Here is a 23,481-nt window from a genome sequence, read left to right as displayed (position 1 = left end):
AAAAGACCCCTTTATAAGTCCAATATTTATTATCTCATTTTCAAAATACTGGTGTCGATGAAAATGACTCGAAGGAATAGGTTAATTCAGATAAAAAAGCTGATAAACTAACATGGCTAATAGCGAATTTTCTCATTGCAGAAACTAAGTCTTTCGATATGTCTTTTTTCTATAAAAGTATCATTTGAAGTTTTCTTTCAGAATTGCAGTAGTTCTTCAGACATAATCAATTTGGTCCGTTTCAAATTCCGACAGAGAAAAGCAAACGCACTAAGGACCATATATTAAAGAAACCTCATATTGTTAAATGAAAAAAAGATATTTCTTTTGTTTCATTTCTCCTGAGATTTCGGAAAATTAACCAAATATGAATCAAATTGATTTTCAAAAAGGACATTAATTTTCATATTCCCACTGATATAGATTTTTTAAAGAAAAAATTAGGTATTTAATAATTTTTCAAAACATTTTAGAATCACTCTTTCTATGATTGATTCTGCTTTTGAAATTTCAGTAACATCCAGAGTCGTGTTTAAAAATTATAATCAGAATTTATCCTTATGGAGAAAAAACAACATTACAGTTTGTTATTTAATACTTATTTTCTACTTTTTCCTTGTAAAATTTATTCTAAAATAAGATTTTAACCAAAACTCTGTCACTTTTTAATCCTGCTTGTGTATTTTATTTTCGAATCCCTTCGAAATAAAAAAAAAATACTCATCCCTTTTGACCTGTGAATTCTTAGGTCAAAAGGGATGAGGGAAGGGATTCCGTCTGTTTTGCTACCGTATGTTATATTATTATTTCAGAATTTAAAGGTTTAAATATCAATTTTTGGGCACATTTTATGAGTTTAATGTACATTTGTTTATAAAAAAGTACTTCATTTCAACGATCAAATCAGCTTTCGTCGAAAACTCTTTTTTTTTAAAGAACTCATTCTATAAAGTTGCTCATAAGTTTGACCCCCCGTTGTTTACGATTGAATTTGGAATTCTTTCTGAGGGCCACGATGATCTGGTGTAAGGTCTTGGCTTCGGAACCAGAGGGCTTCAGGTTCGAGATCCGATTCCACTGAAGAATCGTCGTGTAAGCTGATCTGGTACACGTTAAATCCGTCGGAGTCAAACGTCCTCCCTCCAGTGTGGAATGGAAGTTTGGAGAGGAGGTGCCAGCTCAGGTGTCGCCCTCGTCATCTGACCGCGGTTCCAAATTACGAGGTCCCTCCCCAAATAGCCCTAGCGTTACTTAGAAACGGAGCGTTAATATAACCAAACTAAACTTGGAATTTTTTCTCTAAATTGGATTGATCTCTTGATCCCTTGTATTTACGTGTTGTGAGGGTGAGTTTTTAATGGCGAAACTGTAATTAATTTATAAGAGAATTTCTGAATGGTAACTCATGACACAATTTGATGTAAGTTTTTTTTAAGTAATGTTGGCATTGTTGACAGAATTCATAATACAGGCTTCTTCTTGTGTACAGCCGACTACCCCACCACCACTGAATGAGGTAGTATCAACAAGATATAAATATATATATATATATATATATATATATATATATATATATATATATATATATATATATATATATATATATATATATATATATATACAGACTATCCCAAAAATCACTGATGGATTTCGAAATCAATAAAACAAATCGAATGCGATAGAAATTTGTTGAAAAAATGCCTTAAAAAATTTGGATATATTTTAACGAATCCTTGCGTTTTAGATCTCCCTGAGTTTCATAAAACTCATCTTTGGCATTATATTTGTTTGTTTGTATGTGACAAAATTATCAAAAAATTGCTTTGAGTTCGACATATGAAATTTGGCATACAGTCTTTACATCAAATTTGTAGATTTCTGTCAAATTTTGAATGAAACCTGCTCTGAGGAAATCTGTCAGTCCGGCTGTTCGAACAGGATTTAACACAATAATTAGAAAATGAAGAGAACTAGATCGATAAACTTCTGTACATAGATTTAACAGCTACATTTAACAAACTTTGAGCCAAATCCAATAAGGAGTTGACCATTTGCCGATCTTTACTTTCAGAAAAATTTAAGCACGAGAACTTAAAAACGCAATGATTGAAATGTATCAAATTGACATATTTTTGAGGCTGCAAGTGTAGTTCTTTGTCAAATTTTTGTTTCGATCGGTTGGGAAAATCGTGTATAAAACACTAATTCTCTTTTCAGATACCAAGTAACCGCATGCCAGGGATTAATCATCAAAATGGCCGCCAAGGATCACACGATTGATTCAGTAAAAAGGCTGAACTCACTCGAAAAGTTAATATTTTCTAAGTATTGTATGCCAAAGTCATGCAAGGTTTTCTCTGGAACAACACCTCTATTAGAGAGTAAGCGATAAAGTTTTGAGAAGACCACTGCCATTGATTTGTTATTGATGATGGTGACTGTACTATAACTAATGCAGAGTGTCCCTCTAATCGTAGCCTAAAAGCCAAATTTCTAACATTACGAATTAGGCATGCACTTCCAGTTAGAAAATTGCTTTAGAAGACGAAGGATATTTTATTTTGTTTTAGTCTAGAAATGCTCTGTTGAAAAAAAAAATGAAATCCAAATATTTTATATAGTGTACCGGTTGTGTTATGCATATTCTGCTGATTTTTTTTATACGCATATATTTTAAACAAAAAACGTTTGACTCTTCACAATTCCGAACTTCAAATTTTATTTTTTTTTACCTTTAAGCAACTACTTTATCATGAAGATTTTTTTTAAAATTTGTTCTTTGTTAGAATAAAGAACGTTTACAATGTAGTTCTTTTTTCATAATTGAGTTTTTTGAGACAACGTTCTATAACCATCAAAATTAGTAAGATTCTGAGCTTCATAATACGTTCAGTTTCAATAATAAAAGTAATATTTTTTTTAATAAATTCATGTCAAGAATAGTAATATTTAAAAAAGATAAATCCATGTCAAGAGCAGCAACATTTAAAAAGAAGCGTACGTCGTTAATATTTTACTAAATATGATAAATAGAATTCGCGGATTATATAAAAATTATTTTATTGAGTAAAATAGTTTAAAACTCTTATAACTAGAAAAAATTATCCATTTACTCTATTTTGACGAATTATATTTTTGATATAATCTAGAAAGCCTTGAAAAGGAAATATACATTGGACACAATGCAATTATTAATATTGAATGAAGTAAATTCAATTATGTGATGTGACTAAATTGCTTTGCGCATCATGATTGTGATTAAATTTGCAATATTTTTTTAATATTGCCGAAGAAAAAAAGAGATGAAGTCAGATCAGTGCATGTTGATTACAGCTGAATATTAGGTCTTCCCAGCAACTTTTGTCATGTGACTGTGAAATCGGGTTAATTAATCCCCTTAACTTTTATTACTATTAACTTTTCATCATTAATTTTTGTAAATTTGCTATACTTACGCATTGTTAATTATTCTATTGCAGTGCGGAATTTGGTGTGAACTATTGCTTTATTTTAAACAACTTATTTGAATAAAATAGTTTATTTCATTTATAATATTATAATAAAAATTCAATTTTCCAGCATGTAGTAGATAGACAAACTTTTTTGAACAAAATTTTACAATCTAAATATTTGCAAACAAACTCGAAGCATTTTTCTTTGACGTGTGCCGCTGTTAAAAGAAAAGCAAGGTTGCATGTCCTCAGTTTTAGAGTCACTTTTAAATTTTAACTGATGGGCAGTCTTAATTTGTGCATTCTTTATTGACTGTTGCAATACAGTTAAAATTACCTGAAACATATACTACTTTATTTTACAACGTATTGATAAAAACATCAAAAATGCATTTAATGAACTAGATGAAATAAAAAAAGCATCAATCACGTGATATCTTGTTTAATTTTAGATATAAAATTTAATGGAATGCTTAAATCTTCTCACGATAAATGAATGTTACCATGTGGATAATATTCTTCCAATTGGCAACAAAATACGCTGTCCATAACTGTGTAAGTAACTTTAAACTAAGAACTCACATTGCATGACATTTTAAAAATTCATTGAAACTTTTGAGGGGAGGGCATTAAGGAAAGATGTAGATATGCGGTAGAAATTTCTGACGCTAATCACATCTTACTGAAATGTGGAATTGTAGAAAAAGACTTAAAATATAAACTTTGCTCTCCTTTCAAAGTTTTATCAAGACACATCTTTTGGGGTTCCAAAGACTTTTATCCCGGAAATAAAAAATAAAAAATAAATGGATTTCTATACTCTCCGTTCTTTTCTGCATTTTATTTTCATACTGTTCTTCTCCATTACACGGTTGGAAAATAAACAAATCGAAATTGCATTATATACGCGATGTAAACTTTGTGACTTTAATTTATGTTTCGTACCGAGTATTATGAGTTTCTATCTAGGTGCTAGCTGCATCTCAAAGAGGGAAATGGTTTAGAATAAGATGGTTAAAAAAAGATTGAGGTCGTTGCCCCACAAGAGACACCACAGTAAGTGAGGAACATAATATTATCTTCATAATTGTGACACATCGTACTGTATTTGCAGAATAAATTCGATCTACTATTGGGAACAAAACGACGTGGTAGAACACCGGTCACTTTAGGGACATCTCCGAGCCAGGTGTATTGTAAAGCTCGTACCGTCGCTTGAGATTTCAGTTGGAGCTTAATGGAAGACGTTGTGTTGCATTTCGAAAGACAGTCATTTCTGTCTAGGTACAAGTATCGGCCCCAAGAGAGAAAATGCTTAGATTAGGTGAGATGAATGCGTCAGCGGCTTAAACGCACTGAGACGGTCCAGAAGCAATTCCTCATGACATCAAGAGGGCTCTCGTTGGTATCCTCATTTTGATGTCAAAAGAAATTGGACTTATTTTGCCGCTATTTTTAATCACTTTTCCAAGGGGCTTTTTTAGGTAGTAGGCTAATGTAGCCTAATGTCATATTACATGCACTGGAGATTATCGGTATGTTGCGTTGACCTGCAACATCATGATTTATTTCTCTTTGTGAAAATAAACTGAAAATATCCCACTGATCATTAGCGAATGACAAATACAGCGTCAGTCGCACTCATGAAAAGCCATTGCTGATTCGACTGAGCAAGTGCAACAGACTCCTTTCCTTCAAAATGATGCATAGCACCTCATATACGCTGATGGATTCATTCAAAATCACAGTCACTGCAAATGTTATTTTTGCTACCATTTTATATCGCATTCCTCGCAAATACTTTAACCTATGATTTTTAAACTTTAATAAAATAAACATTTCATCTTAACAAATACTTTGTCTAAGTTTCATACATCTAAACTTATTTTTCTTTGGTAATGGATTTCATTTTCTATCAGTCTTTTTACTTCCTTTTTTTCTCGTTAAATTTAAAAATAGACTTTTTTATTTCCAATTTTTTTTTAATATTTATATATATTTTATAAAGGCAAGAAAATGTGTCCTTATAAGAAATTCTCACAACAAAATTCTTTATAGTCTGCAAATATCGATACTTTGGTTTATCCCACTTAAGCTTACCTTTTTCGTGATTGCTGATTAAAAGGAAGCGTGGCAGCTTCTTTTGGTAAAATGACTCGAAGCAAGCATTTAGGTATCGCTGACTTAGCTATAATATATGTAGGAATATTGTATTTCTAGAAAACTGATCTAAATGCGAGTTCAGTTTGAAATGTCTGGCTAGTCTAATCGCCCATATCATTTATCTATCAGTTTTGAATAATCTTGAGTAAGAGTGCAACAAGGATAGAACTCGAAACCTTATACTCTTTTAGATGCTCAACTACTGTTATGTATCCACAGAAAGGATTCTTAGCAAACAGATTTAAGCTAGATACGATCCAATATCCAAAACATTTCTTAAACTTTTAGCAATTCGGACCGCTGGGTGCACCCATGTTATTTATAACTTCTTTGTGCTTAAAACATTTGCATATGTCAACCTTTAATGTTATTAGCATTCATACTCAGAGTGCAGACAGTGAAAAACACTTAAATAATGGAATAATTGCAGAAATCCTTAAAAAGAGGACTGATTCGAAAACTTTAGATACTCGCATTAAAAATAAAACGGGTTTTAAATTATGTTTATTGATTCAGCATTGTTCTCAATACAGAACTCATCACAAACAAAAATACTATTTTGAGCAGACGATGCATTTGATAGCTGCATTCTTGACATAAGGTGGCTTTGGCAACCCTCCATCTTTGTCTGAAATGTGGAGGATGGACAAGGTGTGGGCCTGCTGCTCTTCGACATTGTCCTCGTAGGACTGCGGCGGATCGCTGAAGCAGACGTGGTTTCCCGGCAGATTGGAGCCTGCCATCATGTAGCCCGAATACTCGTAAATCCAGTCTTCGGGGCACTCGTCTTCCACAGGGAAAACATGGACCAGAGTCCTGAAAAGAGAATGCTTGGGGTCACGCACATTTTAGAATTCCTGCTTAAAACAGCGCTTTGTATAGAAGAAAACAACTGATAAAAATTTTAGATCAATATCTACATTTTTTTTTTTTTTTTTTGCAAAATTTAATCGTACACCTGTAAATATTTTTTATCATATGGAACTTAGACCGAAATTCAGAATCAAGATAATAGCCAAAGATGACTTTTGTGCCATAAAGGAAAAACGAACTGAAACTCAGAATCAGGAGAAAAAAAAAACATTCTGAAATATTCTGAAAGTATTATGCTACCATTTCAGGTGGTATTATAATTGTACATTTAAAAAAATAAAAGCAGTGAAAATTAAATTTGTAATTTATATTTTGTCTCAGTTACAAAGTCTGAATTCATTCTCTGAAGACCGTTACGCTTCTGCGTCCTATTTTTTATTTTCAAGCAATGAAAGTTAATCACAATGAAGCCATTTCAAATTGTTGAACAACATTATAAAATTATATATATATATATATATATATATATATATATATATATATATATATATATATATATATATATATATATATATATATATATATATATATATATATATATATATATATATTTCGGTTTGCATATTCTGAATGATAAAAAAGTACTTACAGACATTTTCCGATGATCCTATATTTTCAACAAAGTCGAATTTTTCGTCAAATAATGCAAGTATTAATTTGAAATTTTTATCACATTTCTTTTCTATATAAAACTACTTAAGCAGAATTCTTAACATTTAAGTTAAACTGTTTTTCTGAGAATTAAAAGTTTAGATAAGATCTTGAAGACCAAGTGTTAAAACTTTCACCCATATCGGGTAATATAATCTGTGCACACCTTAGAGATCAGTTTTCGTTTAACAACTTAAAGCGATAAAATCGTTGTTGTAGGGAAAAGTACAATTCTATTGGACTATAATATGCTTGAGATAAATTGAAGTTGCCAGATGTCGTACATTCATCGAGACAGAGATGGAATGAAAAAAAATTCTAAAATTAAACATACATTTCAAATTTTATTAATAAATCAATGTTTCGTATTCATATTTCGTATTTATAATTCATCTTTTTAACTAAACCTAAGTAGAGTAAAAAGGAATTCTATTCCTTTATTGAGCCTAGAATATGATCCCCTAGATATAGAAAGATGGCAAAATAGGGTTTACCACTGTTTTTGTTTTTTGCTTTTCAATTATAACACGAAAATAAAAATATTTCGATGCACTATCGTTAGGAAAAAAAAATCTTATTCTGACGTTTCTCATATTACACTCGTAAAAGAAAAGGACCATTCAAAAGAAATCAGCGTACACTTAAAAACTTTCTTAGTTAAAAATAGCATAACGGACCGTCTATATATTGAAATAAAAATTAACTTCAAAATTTCCAAGCACAACAATGATTTTTCTCATCAAATTTCGTAACCACATCCAAAATTCATCTTGGAAGCCGAATTTCGTTAGTCTGTATCTACTTGTTTCAAAATTGAGTTAACAAATTTCTGACTTTCTAATGTTAATAATAAAATTTTTGACTGTTATTCGTATTTTAAAAGATAATATAGTTAATGCGCACTCTTTTTGTTATGAAAATATAAGGTGATCTACATATTTTACACAGATATGTATCCTTAAAAAGTAACTTTTACTATGTATATCGAATAATATGTATTTTTAATATTTTATTTTGTAAGAAAATATATGAAATCAAAGTAATAAAAATCTTTCCATTGCCATGATTTTTATCAATTGTCTCTACTATTAAATCTGACAGAGTGTTTGTCCTTGTGGGAAACTATGCACTTTTTACTCATATAAGATCACATAGAATATAAGGGATTGATGGGAAAAAAGGCATTTTATTTTCTAATTATTACTTTGTTGGATTATTTAATTTGACAAACGTAGTGACCAAATCATTTCTCTTTATAATCGGTGCTGTGACGAACTCTGTAGTTTGTAACAAGAAAAAAAGCTATTCATGTTTGCTTAATATTTTTTTGCAAAAATCTCAAATTTCATAAAATTAATCTGCCGTAATTTTATGAAATTATTCTAATTATGTATATTATTCTAACATGGTATGTAATGATCAATGGAATAAAAAAAAAATTCAAGCATCAAAACATTATATTTAACATTAGTTTTTTGGGCTTAAAATATGCTTTACTATTATTCCTGACGCATGCAAATACATAGAATTTCAAATAGTTTTAATAATTTAGGAAATGTTGATTAAAATTTTAGTTTACCATTATTTTTGTCAGAAAAAAATTGACGCGTTTTTTACTTAATATTTAAGCAAAGGGCAGAAGCGGATCAAATGAAATTTCCAGATACTTGAAATGAGGTCGAATGAGTCAACTGCTTGGAAAATAAAAGTTTGTATAAATTTTTCTTAATAAGCAAAAATCATTTATAAGAAAAAAAAACTATATCTTTTCGAATGAAACTCATTTTTCTGTTACATTTTTAAAGATTTGATGATTAAAAAGAAGACGCGATTATAAGAGACTTTTTAATAAAATATTTCATGTCATTTTTTTAATTGATCTCAGTTACATTAAAGATCATAATTTGTTAAATAATTCTGTTTGAGCGCATTTCAGCTATATTTTTATAAGATTTTGAAAAGAATTTAAAATTTTTCACAATGAATAAAACATTAAAGATATATCTCTTATCAAAATTTTGAGCATAATTATGTTCTCTTAGATAAATTACATTTCAATATATTACTACAATTTGTAGCTCTTTTCATATAGATTTCATTATTCAATTGAATGATATTTGTTTAATAAATGTAAATTGAATTACATTCTTTTTTGAGTGTTAATAAAAAAAGCTCCAATATAAACTTTCGATTATTCAATTGAATACTTCTTAAAGATATCTTACGGAATAATTATCTGCATAATTTTATTACATTATTATTCCTATAATTATATCGACTTTCAAATTTTTATTTACATCAGGAATAAACAAATATGTGAGGTGAAATAAAAATAGCTTAAAAAATTGCAACAACAGTGAAAATGAAAGATGCAAAGAATAAATGATTAAACATTTGGAATGCTATTCTGCTAACAGACATTCCAAGTCTGTTAGAAAAGTCCCGTATTCCTGTCTTCAAATAAGGAAATATTTCACTGGCAAAAAACATTTATATAGTTCACTAAGTTGCAGGTAACGCACAGCAGAAAACTAATTTTTATTCATTCGTAAATGAATTAATGTTCATTTACGAGTAGTAAATGATGACAATGGAATTAGATGCAGACACCGATGCAGAACAGAATACAAAAATAAATAAATAAAATCAGTTAATATTTTTGTCTTTGCTGGTTGGATATTCATTTTAACTCTAGAGTAAAGAACTTTTTATTTCTTTTTGCAAAAGTGTTTTGAATAACTGCACACAATTTAGGAAAATTATTTAAAAAAAATTTTAAATTATTTTTTGTGAGATTAAAAAAAATGAAATGTGCCAAATGACTCCTCCGTGAATGAAACTCTATCTCAGTGACAATTCTGAACAGCATTATGTTGATATGGATATCTGATAAGAATGATTGCTATGGAATTCATACTAAATGTTATATTTTTCAATCATCAACATTTTATAATCTTTCTCTGTTCAGTATGAGTAGTATTCGTTCAACAGCATTTTATAATGTATGTTTCTTTGAAAGTTATGCAGAAAATAATAGTATTTCTTCAATAGCTACGTGTAGACTCATTTTTAATAAGAAAATGTCAATTTCATTTTCCTTTATTCATCAAAAGCTGAAATTCTTTCGATATTAAATACACGCATTTTATATATGAAAATGAAAATACTACATTCAAAGCATTTAAACCAATAATATAAATGAATCTAGTTATGAAAATATTTAATAAATAAATAAAAAACCATAATAAATATTAATTAGCATTATAATCATTATGAATCATGAGTAATAAAACGCAATTATGTTCATAATAACTATTATAATTCTAAATCGCAGTCATTGTAAGTTATAATGATGACGAGACCTTATACTATTTCTCAATGTAATAACCAATGGAGCAAAATATATCATTTCATATGTGTCATACTTCGAAGATCCAATCCATGTGAGCTTAATCCACCGTCCTATATGAAAGCTTACCTGTTGGTCATATGGCACATTGCGCACGGTACTCCTTTACCGAAAAAGTATCGAGCCTCGTGCACAGTGAATGGGTGGTCGTCCATCAGTCCGTACTTGACGCCCGACACGACCGTGGAAGCGTCGCTTCCGAAATCGGGCATTCGTTCTGGGTATTCTGGACTCTCCGGTAGGCAGAGGTAGTCCGATCCACCTCCAGTGCCCTTGTTGGTGGTGGCGGCCATGAAACCCGTGTGCAGCTTGAACAGCATGGGAGAACTAGGACATTCCTTAGATCCCCAGCGCATGTACGTGCCAGTCCCAGTACCGTACATTTTCTTCTCTACAAACACACGTACAAAAGAAAACAAATGATACAAATAAAAAACATATTTCGAAATTTTAAAAAAATCCCGATAGCAAAAACTAATCTTGTAATTGGATACTTGAAAAAAATCAAAAATCTGCTGTCAAATGAAATAACAAAAAAAAAAAATGATAAATGCATTTTCTGATTTTAAATGGAAATTTTAATAATTAGAACTTAAAGATTTTTAGATAAATTGCTTCTGAAAGAAAACTAATATAATTTCAAAATTGAGAATACGTTTATAATATTTTTTTCGCAGTTTCTTTCCCTCTCTTATTGTGCAGGTCGTACTAATTGTGCTAAAAATTCTCCCAGAAGGAATGTCCTCCGACAGCTTTCAAAATTAATAGAAGCATTAAAAAAAAAGCAACTCTATCTTATTTCTCACTGCTTGCAAAGTATGAAAAATTTGATTAATAAAGGTTGTGATTGAAAATATGATTTTTGAAATAAGTACACGAAAGTAATCACATAATTTTAAAGAGTAGAACAATGCTATAAAATAATCATTCGAGTTTTAATCATAGACAAGAGTTATGCCACCAGCTTTTTTAAATGTTATTAATCTTAATCATTCCTATCTGCAATCATTATAATTCTTTTAATATATGTTCGGTAGTTTTGTTCTTATTCCTATAAAAATGAGAGGCTGAAGGAAATTGAAATTTGAGTTACAATAATAAGTTTCCTTTTTTTGAAGAACGCCGTCAAAACCAACGGTCAACTTCCTGTTTGAAATACCGATACAGTTCATTGAAGGCGTCCAGTAATTGAGGAATGAATATGTTTTTAACAAATTATAACTAGAAGAGAGTTTACATTTTGCATTTCAGAGACGCAAATCAATTTTGAATTTCATTTGAATTTGCAGAATACGCTTTTGGATTTCTTCACGTCAAATCCAAACGAAAATTAAAGCACCTTATGCGATATTTTCTGTTCTTTCAAAATATTCAGGCAAAAATTTCAGAAATCCCCAAATTTAATATTTTTTTTCCAAACTTAGCATACTCTTTGACAACTTTGTTGTTTGTGTTGTGACTTATGGCACTTTAAAAGCCAGCTGTCAGCGATTTAATTCGAGTGAGCGTCTCTTGTTTTTTCAGTAGTGCCAAGTAGGGTCAAGAGTACGATTTAGCTACTTCATGCGTCACACTCGCTTGCACGACCTCTTTTTACAGGGGGGGGGCACATTCACATACCTCACAGATAGAATACAAAGAAACATGCTTGCTTGAACCAGGACGCCCAGATCACGGAAGAGACGTGCTACCCCTATGCCAGGATGCCGGCTCTGACAAATTTCCCATCGATTAGATGGTATTTTATGATCCACATAGGTTCTTCATTTTCCCTTTCCACTTTGGGGGATTAGGCCAAAATCAACGTTATATCTTTGATCATTGACGGCAAATGAAACTATACCAATTGTTTGCACCGGAAAATGATCACAAATATAGATAGGATTTTTCAAAAGCGAATGAGTTTCGAAATACTCGCTGTAAAAAATGGTTTTATCATATGTAAATGATTTTTGCTTTCACAATAAATAGCACTGAAATCTCATTATCTAAATTTGTATAGAATAACATGCAGGTTTTATATTTAATGAAAATATCAAACAAACCAAAACTGATTTCCAAGTACCTTAAATCAGAATCTTTGCTTCAGATTTATTTTTAATGGTCAGAATGAACTTCGAAAATGTTAAATAGTGTACATTACCATCAAAGTTTGATTAATACATAAAGTTGTCGAATATATTCAATTATAGATATTAAAAATGGGTTTAAAATGTCAAATTTTTATTCAGTTTTTTTTTTTTTTTTTTTTTTTACTACTAGGTTGATAAAGATATATATTGAAAATAACATCTAGCTACAAAATATCATTCTGTCTCCTTGTTTTGTAAAAATGGCATATAACAAATTCATCAAAACATTTTATTGATGCAAGACACTCATATAAGCTAGCGGCATTTGCTTTCACATAGTTGTATGTGATATGCTATTATTGCATATTGTCACAAAATGCCGTTATGTCGTTTGTAGTTCCAACTGTTAAATTAAAATGCCATTTGTTTTTGACATAACATGCACGAATGGTATGTGCATATTCCAAAAACGGTTCTAGTTCGCTTAACTGTTCATGCAACAGAGTTCAGTCGATTGATCCATTCAGGCATAGATTCCAGATCAGTGAATGAAATCGCGTTGATTGAACAGCTTATTATAAGAACCTACTTCTCAGGCCAGAGGTTGTCCACTCCACTTAACTATATTAGCATTAAACATACTTTATTAATCACAAATGTATTAATTATAAGATGAATCAAATCTTCATTGTCCAAAGATCAAACTAAAAGAATTTCATCATACCTGAAACAGTCTGAAAAAAAGAAGAAAAAAAATCCTTTTATTAGTTCCATCCGAAAATAGGTTTAAAAAAAATTCAAAATCTATTCCGGAAATGCAGAAGATTGCTTACAATTTTCTTTTTGAGTTTCATGACTTCTTTGATGAACTTCCCTGGCAGGACGCTCATTCTGCCCTCCTTGTAGGCGTCCCGAGCCGTCTTCACTTGTGCGTCCGGACCTTCCTCGATGTTTAATTTGCCAATGCTATCGTAATAAGGGCGTAAAATTTTCTGAATTCTCGTGTAAAGTTTATTTATCTGAAAAAGGAACAATTTGCACCTAAAATGATTGCTTTGGACATAAGAGATGCTTCGTATTTTTTCCCCCCTTCGAGGATAGAGGGGAGACTAGGTTTTCGGAATCTGAGTTTGAAATCTCATTCCATGGAAAATCTGTCTTGCAGAAAGAGATATCATGAACGAAAAAAAACTTCGCGAATCAAAGGCTTTCCGCCGATATGGAGAGAAATCTTGGAAAGGAGTATGAAGGATAGAGGTGGCGTCTGAATATGATTCAAAATTACGAAATCTGTCCAAAATTCGTGTTAACCCTCGTGTTGTTTCAAAAGGAGAAATAGAATAATCAAATTAGTTTAGTTTAGTTATGGTTTCTTTCAACGGGAGCTTAATATTGTTAGAATTATTTATCAGTTAGAATTTTGGGATTTGGTGTTTCTTTTATGTCTAATTATTTCGAAAATGACGATTTTCTTGTTCTGTACATATTTGCAGTATAAAAAAAATTTCAGCTGGCTTTTGATTTTATATTTGTAAATAAATAATGAGAACAAAGATTATTTTTGCAGAAGATACGTAAGGGGGTATAAAAGAAACTAAGAGTTTTCTCTGAATGACTCTCCAGAAACCAAAAAACTTACTACCGTTTTATAAAGAGAGAGGCAAAAGTTGCTTTTAGTATGCAAACCGAACTTACTAAATGCAGCAAAATCTGAAAAGTCTTTGATTTTTTTTTGTAATAAAAACAAAAAAAAAACCTTTTGAACCTGTATCCAGTTCCTGTTAAAAGCGTATTTTTACAAGTGATAATAAAGGTTTAATTTTGCTAAGAACATTGTGCCCCACAGAAAGTTCTGTGTATATTTATTAAAAACATACTTTGAATTTGAAATTGCAGATTTGACAGGTTGTAATAATATATATATATATATATATATATATATATATATATATATATATATATATATATATATATATATATATATATATATATATATATATATATAATATATAGAAATCTCATGTCACGGTGTTTGTGTTCGAACTCCTCCGAAACGGCTCGACCAATTTTCATGAAATTTTTTTATGTGTATTTGGTAGGTATGAGAATAGGTCGTAAAGTTATTTCACAACGCTAGGTAATTAGGGTGTCCCTATCCACGTTCAACGTACGCTGTTGAGATCAACGCTTGCTTGAAATCATCGCCACTGTGGCGTAATTTTGAAAAAGTCAAACTAAAAATAAACATGCGCGTCCAAATGTTACAAGATCCATCTGCTGACACATTCTCGGACCAATTGTTAGATATCGGTGATGGAAAAGTTGCTGTCTATAAAATTGTCCACTAATTTCTGCACTATCATTGATTCTCAAAATGCTCTCATTGACCGCATATTTCTCGATGTACGCACATAATACATAAATCATGCGTGGCTGGCAGAAAGAGCCATTTTGGCAGCAAAAAATGTGGACATCGACGATTTAAACTTCAAGATACAGCAGTCGTTGCCAGGCGACTTGGTATCATACAAATTGATCGATACAGTTTGCGATGCTAACGAAGCTATAAATTATCCAACAGAGTTTTTGAACTCACTGGATTTGCCAGGTATGTCACCACACCTTCTCCGACTGAAAGTTGAATCTCCTGTTATTTTATTTCGGAATTTGAACCCACCACGGCTGTGCAATGGCACGTGGTCATTAAATATTTGATGAAAAACGTTATCGAAGCCAGCATTTTGAATGGCAAATTCCAAGCCGAAAATGTTTTGCTGACACGAATTCCAATGATTCTCACAGACGTGCCAATTGAATTCAAACGCGTTCAATTTCCTATCAGATTGGCATTCGCAATGGCAATCAGTAAGTCGCAAGGCCAAACGATGTCTGTTTGCGGCTTCGATTTGGGCACACCATGTTTTTCACACTTGGCATGTTCTTGCGTGGGCAAACTATTGAGCTTATCTGTGTTGGCTAAAGACGGACTGAGGAAAAATATCGTACACTCAATTGCTCTTCAAAATGAATATTGATTTTCTTTATTTCATTTTTATACTTTAGGACAAAAAATAGATTACTTTTTTCACTTTACGTTTAACTTTTAAGAGATCAAACAATGTATATGTTCGATATGTTAATGAAATACATTGTATTAAGGAAATAAATGTTGTTGTTTTTTTTATCGGCGTCTACAGCGCTCCATTCCTCTTTCTGTTATGGATCCCATCCCCACACACTTACAATGCATTCGTTAACAACCAAAATATTCAATAGAAATAATTTATAAGGCAGAACAACATTTGTTGGGTCAGCTAGTATATATATATATATAGTTTCTGTATGTTTCCATTCTGATTATCAATAAGTATTTCTTACATTGCCTTACAGTAAGTTACTATTGTAATGTACTGAAGATAACAACAAACGTAATTGCAATGAATCCATTGCAATTAATTTGGAAAGAAAAGTTGTCTTCAAGCTAATGTGTGACTCAAATTTTACTGTTAATCATTAGATCTAATAATCAGCCAATGAGAGGGGAAATGAAAGCAACTCATCTCGAAATTCTTTTTGAAGCGTGAAAAAATCAGTGTAAAGCAGCCCCGGAATTCAGCACCGTTTTCTAATGAAATTTATTTCAGGGTTTTTATGGGCAGCGTTACCACTCGTGTTTTGGAAAATTCCGACAGATATTTATGAATTTTAGTTTCAGAGTAATTTATTTTGATTTTCTTTTATTTTTGTTAATTTATTTGTGTTTAAATGTGTTCTGTCTTATATGCACTTCGCTTATATTCGTGATACTTAATATATATATGCACTTCGCTTATATTATATGCACTTCGCTTATATAAATATGCATTTCGCTTATATAAATATGCACTTCGCTTATATTGTTACTTAAATAAACGAAATCTTCCTCCACCAAGCTTACCATATTCGTATACCATTTTGTGATATATCTTAGAATAGCTGCTGAAGATAGACTTCTTTTAACAATTTATATAAATATATTTATGTAAAAAGCAATATTTCTTTGTGTGTATTCTCTTGAGACTAAAAAGAATGACTGGCCAGATATTATTTCACTAAGAAGGAAGTTTCGTGATATTGAAACTAATTGTTAATTTTTTTATTAATTAAAAACTATTTTCTGTGCCTTTGCAAACTGTATCATTCAGTTATACATTTCTTCGAATCTTACTACTTCTTTTCTACGCTGATGGGAAAGGATTCTTTCTACCCGCCAATCAGGCCTATTATTTCCGCCTGCGCAGAGTGTAAATGTTTTTAGAATTTTAGAGACTGCTTGTATTTTCCCCACGCGAATAAAGTAAAACTTAAAAACTGTTTCGCCTAGTGTTTTATTATTTTTAAATCGCTATGCTACATATTATAATTTATTATCCGTTATCTTAAAATCTGTCTTAATGAATTGTTCAGGTTGTAATATTTTTATTAATTAGTTAAAGTTCATTTAGTAATTAATTATCTGTCTTTTGTTTTAGTTAAATTCTTAAAATTTCAATCTCGAAATATAATTATGATTACATCCTAAAAGGAATTCTAAAGAATTTCGTCTATTAATTTATATATATATATATATATATATATATATATATATATATATATATATATATATATATATATATATATATATATATATATATATATATATATATATATATATATATATATATATTTTATTTCCTTAAAATATAAATTGCAATCCCTTAAAATTTCATATTATTTCCCTGGATGTCCTGGAGTTAAAAGGATTTAGAATTTTAAATCAATATTCCCCTTTTAGAAAAAAGCTCAAAAATTATGTGCATTAAAAAAATTAAACATTCCATAGTAGGCTGTGTATATCAACTAGTTTCAAGTAAAGAAAATTAAGACAACTACAAAACTAGTTTAAGACAACTAGTTTTGTAGTTGTCTTAATTGTTAGACTGCAACACACATTTTTAGCAATGAAATCCATAGGAAAAAAAATAAGATTTTTGCATTCATTCTTATTTGTATTAAAAAAGTGACTAAACTGTTTCGAAATTTTATATGGATTTAAAATTTATTCACCCAGTTCTGACAACTACCTGTTGTTCTTCCTCTGAAGTTAGAGAAGTTGGCAGTGTTCTATACCATTCTGTCAGCATCGTGTGAGCCTTCCGGAGATCATCAAATTCATGTTCCACATCTGCCAATTCCGCCTCCAGAGCTCTGGAAAATGAACATTTCAGGGAAATTACATTTTATTTTAATTTTTATTTTTAGGATTATATATACAATTGTCAATAATCTGATTGAGATATTTTGAAAGCTCTAATATTGGTGAAAATATATTCAACGTCTTTTTAGTTTTCAAGAATTTGAAATTATTCTCAAAATGACATTCTTTCATAAAAAAACTGAAATTAATGAATATATCATTCAGTTATACATGCCTAATATAATCCTAGCCTTTAAAAAGAATCAGTCTTCGAATGGCATAAGTTAAAATAGACAGCACAACTCAATTTTTCAAAGAAATATATAACCTAAATTTTTATCATTTGACTTATGACGGTAGAAAGAGAACTTCTATGAGCACGTTTGTATCAAACTGTAGAATGTTGCATAATATCCATCTATCATTGTCATTCTCTCATACGATTACAGTTAAGTATCCAAAAATATCTTCCAGCAATATATCATTATTAAGAGCCTTTATTTATAAGCAAAAAAATATTTGATACGGTAAGATCAAGAATTTTAGTCTGGACTCTATTGGCACTCCATTGGATAAAAGGATTTCTTTCCTTTACTTGTAAAAGAACGTCACCTATAAGAAAAGACCGGAAGGTTTCCTTTATTTTTCAAAATTCCCATTGTGCATTAAATAAATACATTTTCGAGAACCTTTTTTTAAATTTCAGTGATTTGGAATTTTCTTCACGAGGGCTGTTGTTACCTATCATTTATTTATTTATTTATTTTATTTTTACAAAGCTGTGTTCTACTCAAAATTATTTTCTCTAGAATGTAAAGGTGTTGATTGGACTCAATGATGCAACAATGAATGTTTTATAGATTATGGGTTTGCTAAAATCTGCGTTGGTGCTTTGCAAATTTCTTCAATTCAAAATGTATCCAACTTCCATTTTTTGAACTTGTGGATACTTTTATTTCCTCTCGTTCAATTTAGCCGTCCGATTTGCCTTTTTTTTTTGTTAAAAATCTAGTCATTCATTTTTATTTATTTCAAAATGTTTGGAAACTTTCACTCATGGGTCTTCTATTGCAGATTAATCCTGACAGTTAAACGTATAATTGCTGACATCAAATAGCTGAAAAGGGTTCGTTCCTTTCTGAATTAATTTATCTCTTTTTGAGTCCCTTACCTAATTATAAAATATGGTTTAAATTGCCCCAGAAACTTTTAAATAAATTCATTCGGAAAAGGAGAAATAAAATCAAAAATTGTTTGCACTTTCCGGTTAGAGACGTGGAGATTAAAAGCTGTTGGCTCAGTTACGTAAACCGAGGTTTTGATTTATTTTCCTTAATTGTGAATAAAATGGCAAATCACAAGCTAAAGGGTATTCAATAATTAATCTCGGAAGGATGATGCATTAGAATTTTTCTGAAATATTTATCTCTACTTATAATAAAGCTCAATGTGTGTGTGTGTGTGTTTGTGTGTGTGTTGGCGCTCTACAGGCCAGACCGTTTGACCTACAGCTACCAAATTTGGCACGTGTATACGTTGGAGGCCGCGAATGTGCACCTGGGGGTTATTTTTTCGAATTTTTAATTAGAATTTCCTTTATTTAAAAATTAAGCGAAATTTTGGTGTGTTTCTGCTATAACTTCCGAAAATATTACATCACAAAAAAGATTTTTACATCAAGTTAAAGATCAAAAATTTATCTTTTAAATGATACCAATGTTTTAACCTTAAAATTAAATTTCTATTTTTAATGAATTTTTAAATAAATATTTTAACTCTATTTTTCAACAATTTTTTTCGTACAAAATAAAGATAAAATTTAAGCTGCACGAGCACGTTTCGCATTCATGGGAAAAAATTAGATTTTTTCAAAGTGTTGCCATCACATTGATTAAAGCTCCAATTAAAAATAAATTTAATCTTTTTGGAAATGAAATCTGCAAAAATATAATTTTCGGCACGTGTCTGTAGGAAATGAAACAAATAAGAAATATTATTTTTTCTAAAAAATAAATTCAAGAAAAATTATTTTATGATCTTTTACACTCTCTGTATTATTAATCCAATAAATCAGTTTTATTTTAAGGCAAGTTTTGTTTAATATGAACAGTTTAATATGATATCCATTCAAATCAGGGCCACACAGCTAATTTGTAAACCTTTAGTAAGACACAGATCTGCTAAAATGGTCTAAATGGAAAATGATTATATTTTATGTAACTTGATTCAATAAATGCTCTAATAAATAACGAGTTTTTGATTTTACATAAAGTTTCTGATGTGGAAATGAGGATTAACAAAATGTTCTTGAAACACTAATATTTTAAATAAAAAGAATTAATTTCCAATCAACTAAATCAATCACTTAAAACTGACTGATTTATGAAAATTTGAATATCACTATTCAATAAAAAAACGATAATTTTAGATTTTACATCGATCGTTTCAAAGAAAATACGCCAATCAGCGTGCAGGTTTCTCAAGATTAATTGGCCTAAGATTATGAAAATGTTGAGTTTTTCTAAATTTTTAACATTCAAAACTTCATAAATAAGTCTTAGTTGATCGTGCAAAATAGAAACATTCATTCATTTATTTAAAAATTGGTGTGTCCAGAATATTTCTCAGAATATGATACCTTACTGCATTAAATTTAGACTTCATAATTTTTGGAATATATTTATAGGCCGGAACAAAATATTATTATTGATTTCATTTCAATCTTTTTGAAAGCAAAACTAAAAACTGAATTTTATGCTGAATCTGAGAAATTTTTGTTGAATTATTCTTTGAGATATTACATAAATTATGAAAAATATTTTGTAGTTCCCATAAGACTTAAATACCGAGCGATTCTGTTTGCAATACTCAAATTCAATAATAATAATAATAAATAAATAACAATAAAGATGATAAATAAAATAAAACGCTTGGTTTATTAAAAATATCTTTATATTAATTGCAATTTCATCATTTCCACTTTAAATTAAAGTTGACGTTTTACTGGAAATGACAATAAATTAACAAAATATATATAGTAAATTGAACGAAACGATCTAAACAACAGTATAAGTTTGGTATGACTATCAAAATTGGAAGATTAAAAATGTTTTGTTTGAGAATCTATTAAGAGACCAGCTACTTAAAATATTTAATTGAAAATCGTAGCGAGCGGTAATACTGGCGAACCGGCTGGTCTCCAAAGGCGGCTAGTCCTGAATATTTCTGAGAAATCCAATCCTGATTCAATACAAATATAATGCATGTAAAACAAATATAAAATTCAATTAAATAAAATTAAGAAAAAACTGATTGGTAATATATGTTGTACGATTTTGATCAACACAGATGTAAGATTTGGATCAAATGCACACTGTCGTGATGCATTTTAATATAACGATGAAGGTTAACATTAACGTCAAAAAAGCCTTCATATTATTTCCATGAAATGATGCATTAAAATTTCACTTATAACTATTTCTACCATAATAATAACTTTCTGTTATATTCGATCAATACTAATCTCTGAAATGTATGCAGATTCTACTGTGCAAATGAACTAAATGCTTCGAGCCGCAGCCTTTTTGCCAATAACTTTTCCTATTGATTTCGAACCACCTGCTTTAAAAATTTTTAAAAAGGTCTCTCTCCAATACATTCTTTTTTAAGCCTGATGGAAAGTCTCATAGTTTCGGATGAAATTATGACTGTCTCGAATACTTATCATAAATGGCTTAGTATTATCAAGGATGCCTTTAATGGACGTAATCTGCATATTCAATTATGGATAAGTAGCCCATTATAAATTGCCTATCAGATAATGCATTAAGGATAATCTCCATATTTAAAATAAATTTTCCATTAGCTCCAAAGGCGGAGAGCTTTTAAGTGGGGGAGTTTTATTTCTCAAAAATATTTCGCATTCATTTAATATTTCTAAAATAATCTCTTTTCTATGAAAACTTAAGTAGTGTGCTTCATATCGACCGAGCTCCAAAAACATTCTATTTTGAATCATTCCGATTATGTGGTGAAGTAGTTTCTAGAAAGTGTTTTGTGCGTCTGCCTAAATTATGTGCTGTGACATCTATAGAGATTGCTTCATTCATATTAGGAATGAAGTGCATTATGTTTTCCTCAAAAAAAGTCCAATATTAATATTTATCTTAAATTCTTTCAGCGAGTTTTACATATTACTTAACTTAGATAGTGTCTTGATATTAATTTTATAATCTGTATTAATTTTATCAGTGTGTACTAACTAAAGCTTTTTTTTAGAATGAAAGATTGACTATGGAGGATACTAAAGTTCTTTCATACGCCTTTTAATTATTTTTATTTATCTTGACTTGTTATATGTCTTTTATATGGAATTTTGCAATCGATTTTTCACTCATTTCTTAATGTGATGGCCTACAAATTAATATACTCCTTTTTAACATTTCCAGAACTTCAATTATAAAATTACAAATTCATTTAATTAGTGAAATTCCATACAAATAGTACCCCTAGTTAGAGATAAAATATTGATTTCAAAGATCCATAATAGTTATGATAATGAATCCGCTAAGACGCGCATTCTTTAAATAACGAATAGCTAATGGACTTTGCAAATCTGGAGAATGTTTTGTCTTAACAAAATACAAAGAAAGCTACATTTATGTTACAGAAAACGTTAGTTGTATAAAAGCATAATATATATATATATATATATATATAAAAGGTTTAGGTTAATAATACATAAATATCACGGTTAATCTTCCATATTTAAAAATATTTGAAGTGCAACGTTTTGAAAAGAATCTTCAAATTATTGATGGCTGTTGAACGTTAACAACTGAAAAATGCAATACTTAATTTGAAATTACTATTTAAAAAACAACAATACTTTAATGACTAAATTCGAAAAAAAAATTCATTAGGAGCATTCTTCTGAGAAATCCAATGCAGAATAGCAATCGCGCTTCGAATATCTGTTTTCTGAGATATGGAAATCGGGTAAAATTTCGAAATGGTCTGTAGTTAGTTTCCAAATGATATTGAATGCAGCTGCTATGACATTTTATCGCTTTATTATGATACACTTTTAAAGCCCTCTGGCTAGGAGCGGCCAAGTGCCATGTTAAAGACAAATGTAGACAATAATTAAAATTTTTAAAAAATTGCTTTTAACATACGTGTTTACAAACAAAACTTTTTCTTAAAGTTATTTTCCGATCTAAACTGTTCTAACTCCTTACTCTACTACTATTTAAAGGTAAAGTTTCATTAATTACAATAGACGAGCTTAAGTTTGGAATCGAATGTAATACACGAATATTTTTATATGCACTTATGATTCTAAAACAACCCTAAAATTCTAAAAGATAGTTGTACAGGTTACAACCCCGCATCTTTCGATTATCTCCTTTTATTATCTCTTTAGGTGGCGTGAGCCCATATGCACGCGCACAAGCAAAAGCTACGATGGTTTCCAAAAACCACACAAGACTATCCAAGGAATCAGATTTTTAAAAACTCATTCGCTTGTCTTGCATATCTATCCAACTTTATAAATGTCAAGCTAAATTCCAGAAGGAAAACATGTGAATTAATTCAGACGCATACCTACCAGACCAGTTATTTTATATACAGTTTGTTACATTA

General features: G+C 30.0%; 2 protein-coding genes across 2 annotated transcripts in view; both read right to left on the bottom strand.

Annotated features, from left to right (window-relative positions):
• Positions 1 to 6,101: 6,101 nt before the first annotated feature.
• Positions 6,102 to 23,481, bottom strand: part of LOC129988386 (uncharacterized) — a 36,804-nt gene continuing 19,424 nt past the window's right edge. Inside the window, exons 5-8 of the mRNA XM_056096609.1 lie at positions 17,723 to 17,846; positions 13,454 to 13,639; positions 10,618 to 13,354; positions 6,102 to 6,431 (exon numbers count right to left, since the gene is read on the bottom strand). Coding sequence (XP_055952584.1) covers positions 13,325 to 13,354; positions 13,454 to 13,639; positions 17,723 to 17,846 — 340 coding nt within the window. The 3' untranslated portion in view covers positions 6,102 to 6,431; positions 10,618 to 13,324. The remainder of the gene's footprint in view (positions 6,432 to 10,617; positions 13,355 to 13,453; positions 13,640 to 17,722; positions 17,847 to 23,481) is intronic.
• Positions 6,170 to 10,931, bottom strand: LOC129988472 (short-chain collagen C4-like). The gene is made up of 2 exons (XM_056096706.1): positions 10,618 to 10,931; positions 6,170 to 6,431 (listed from the first exon to the last, which is right to left on the bottom strand). Exons 1-2 carry the CDS (start codon positions 10,929 to 10,931, stop codon positions 6,170 to 6,172), a joined length of 576 nt encoding a protein of 191 aa, XP_055952681.1.

Source organism: Argiope bruennichi, chromosome 10, assembly GCF_947563725.1.
Source record: "Argiope bruennichi chromosome 10, qqArgBrue1.1, whole genome shotgun sequence".
Classification (NCBI taxonomy): Eukaryota; Metazoa; Arthropoda; class Arachnida; order Araneae; family Araneidae; genus Argiope; species Argiope bruennichi.
Note: the sequence above shows the minus strand (reverse complement) of the source record. Positions and strands in the feature narration are given on the sequence as shown.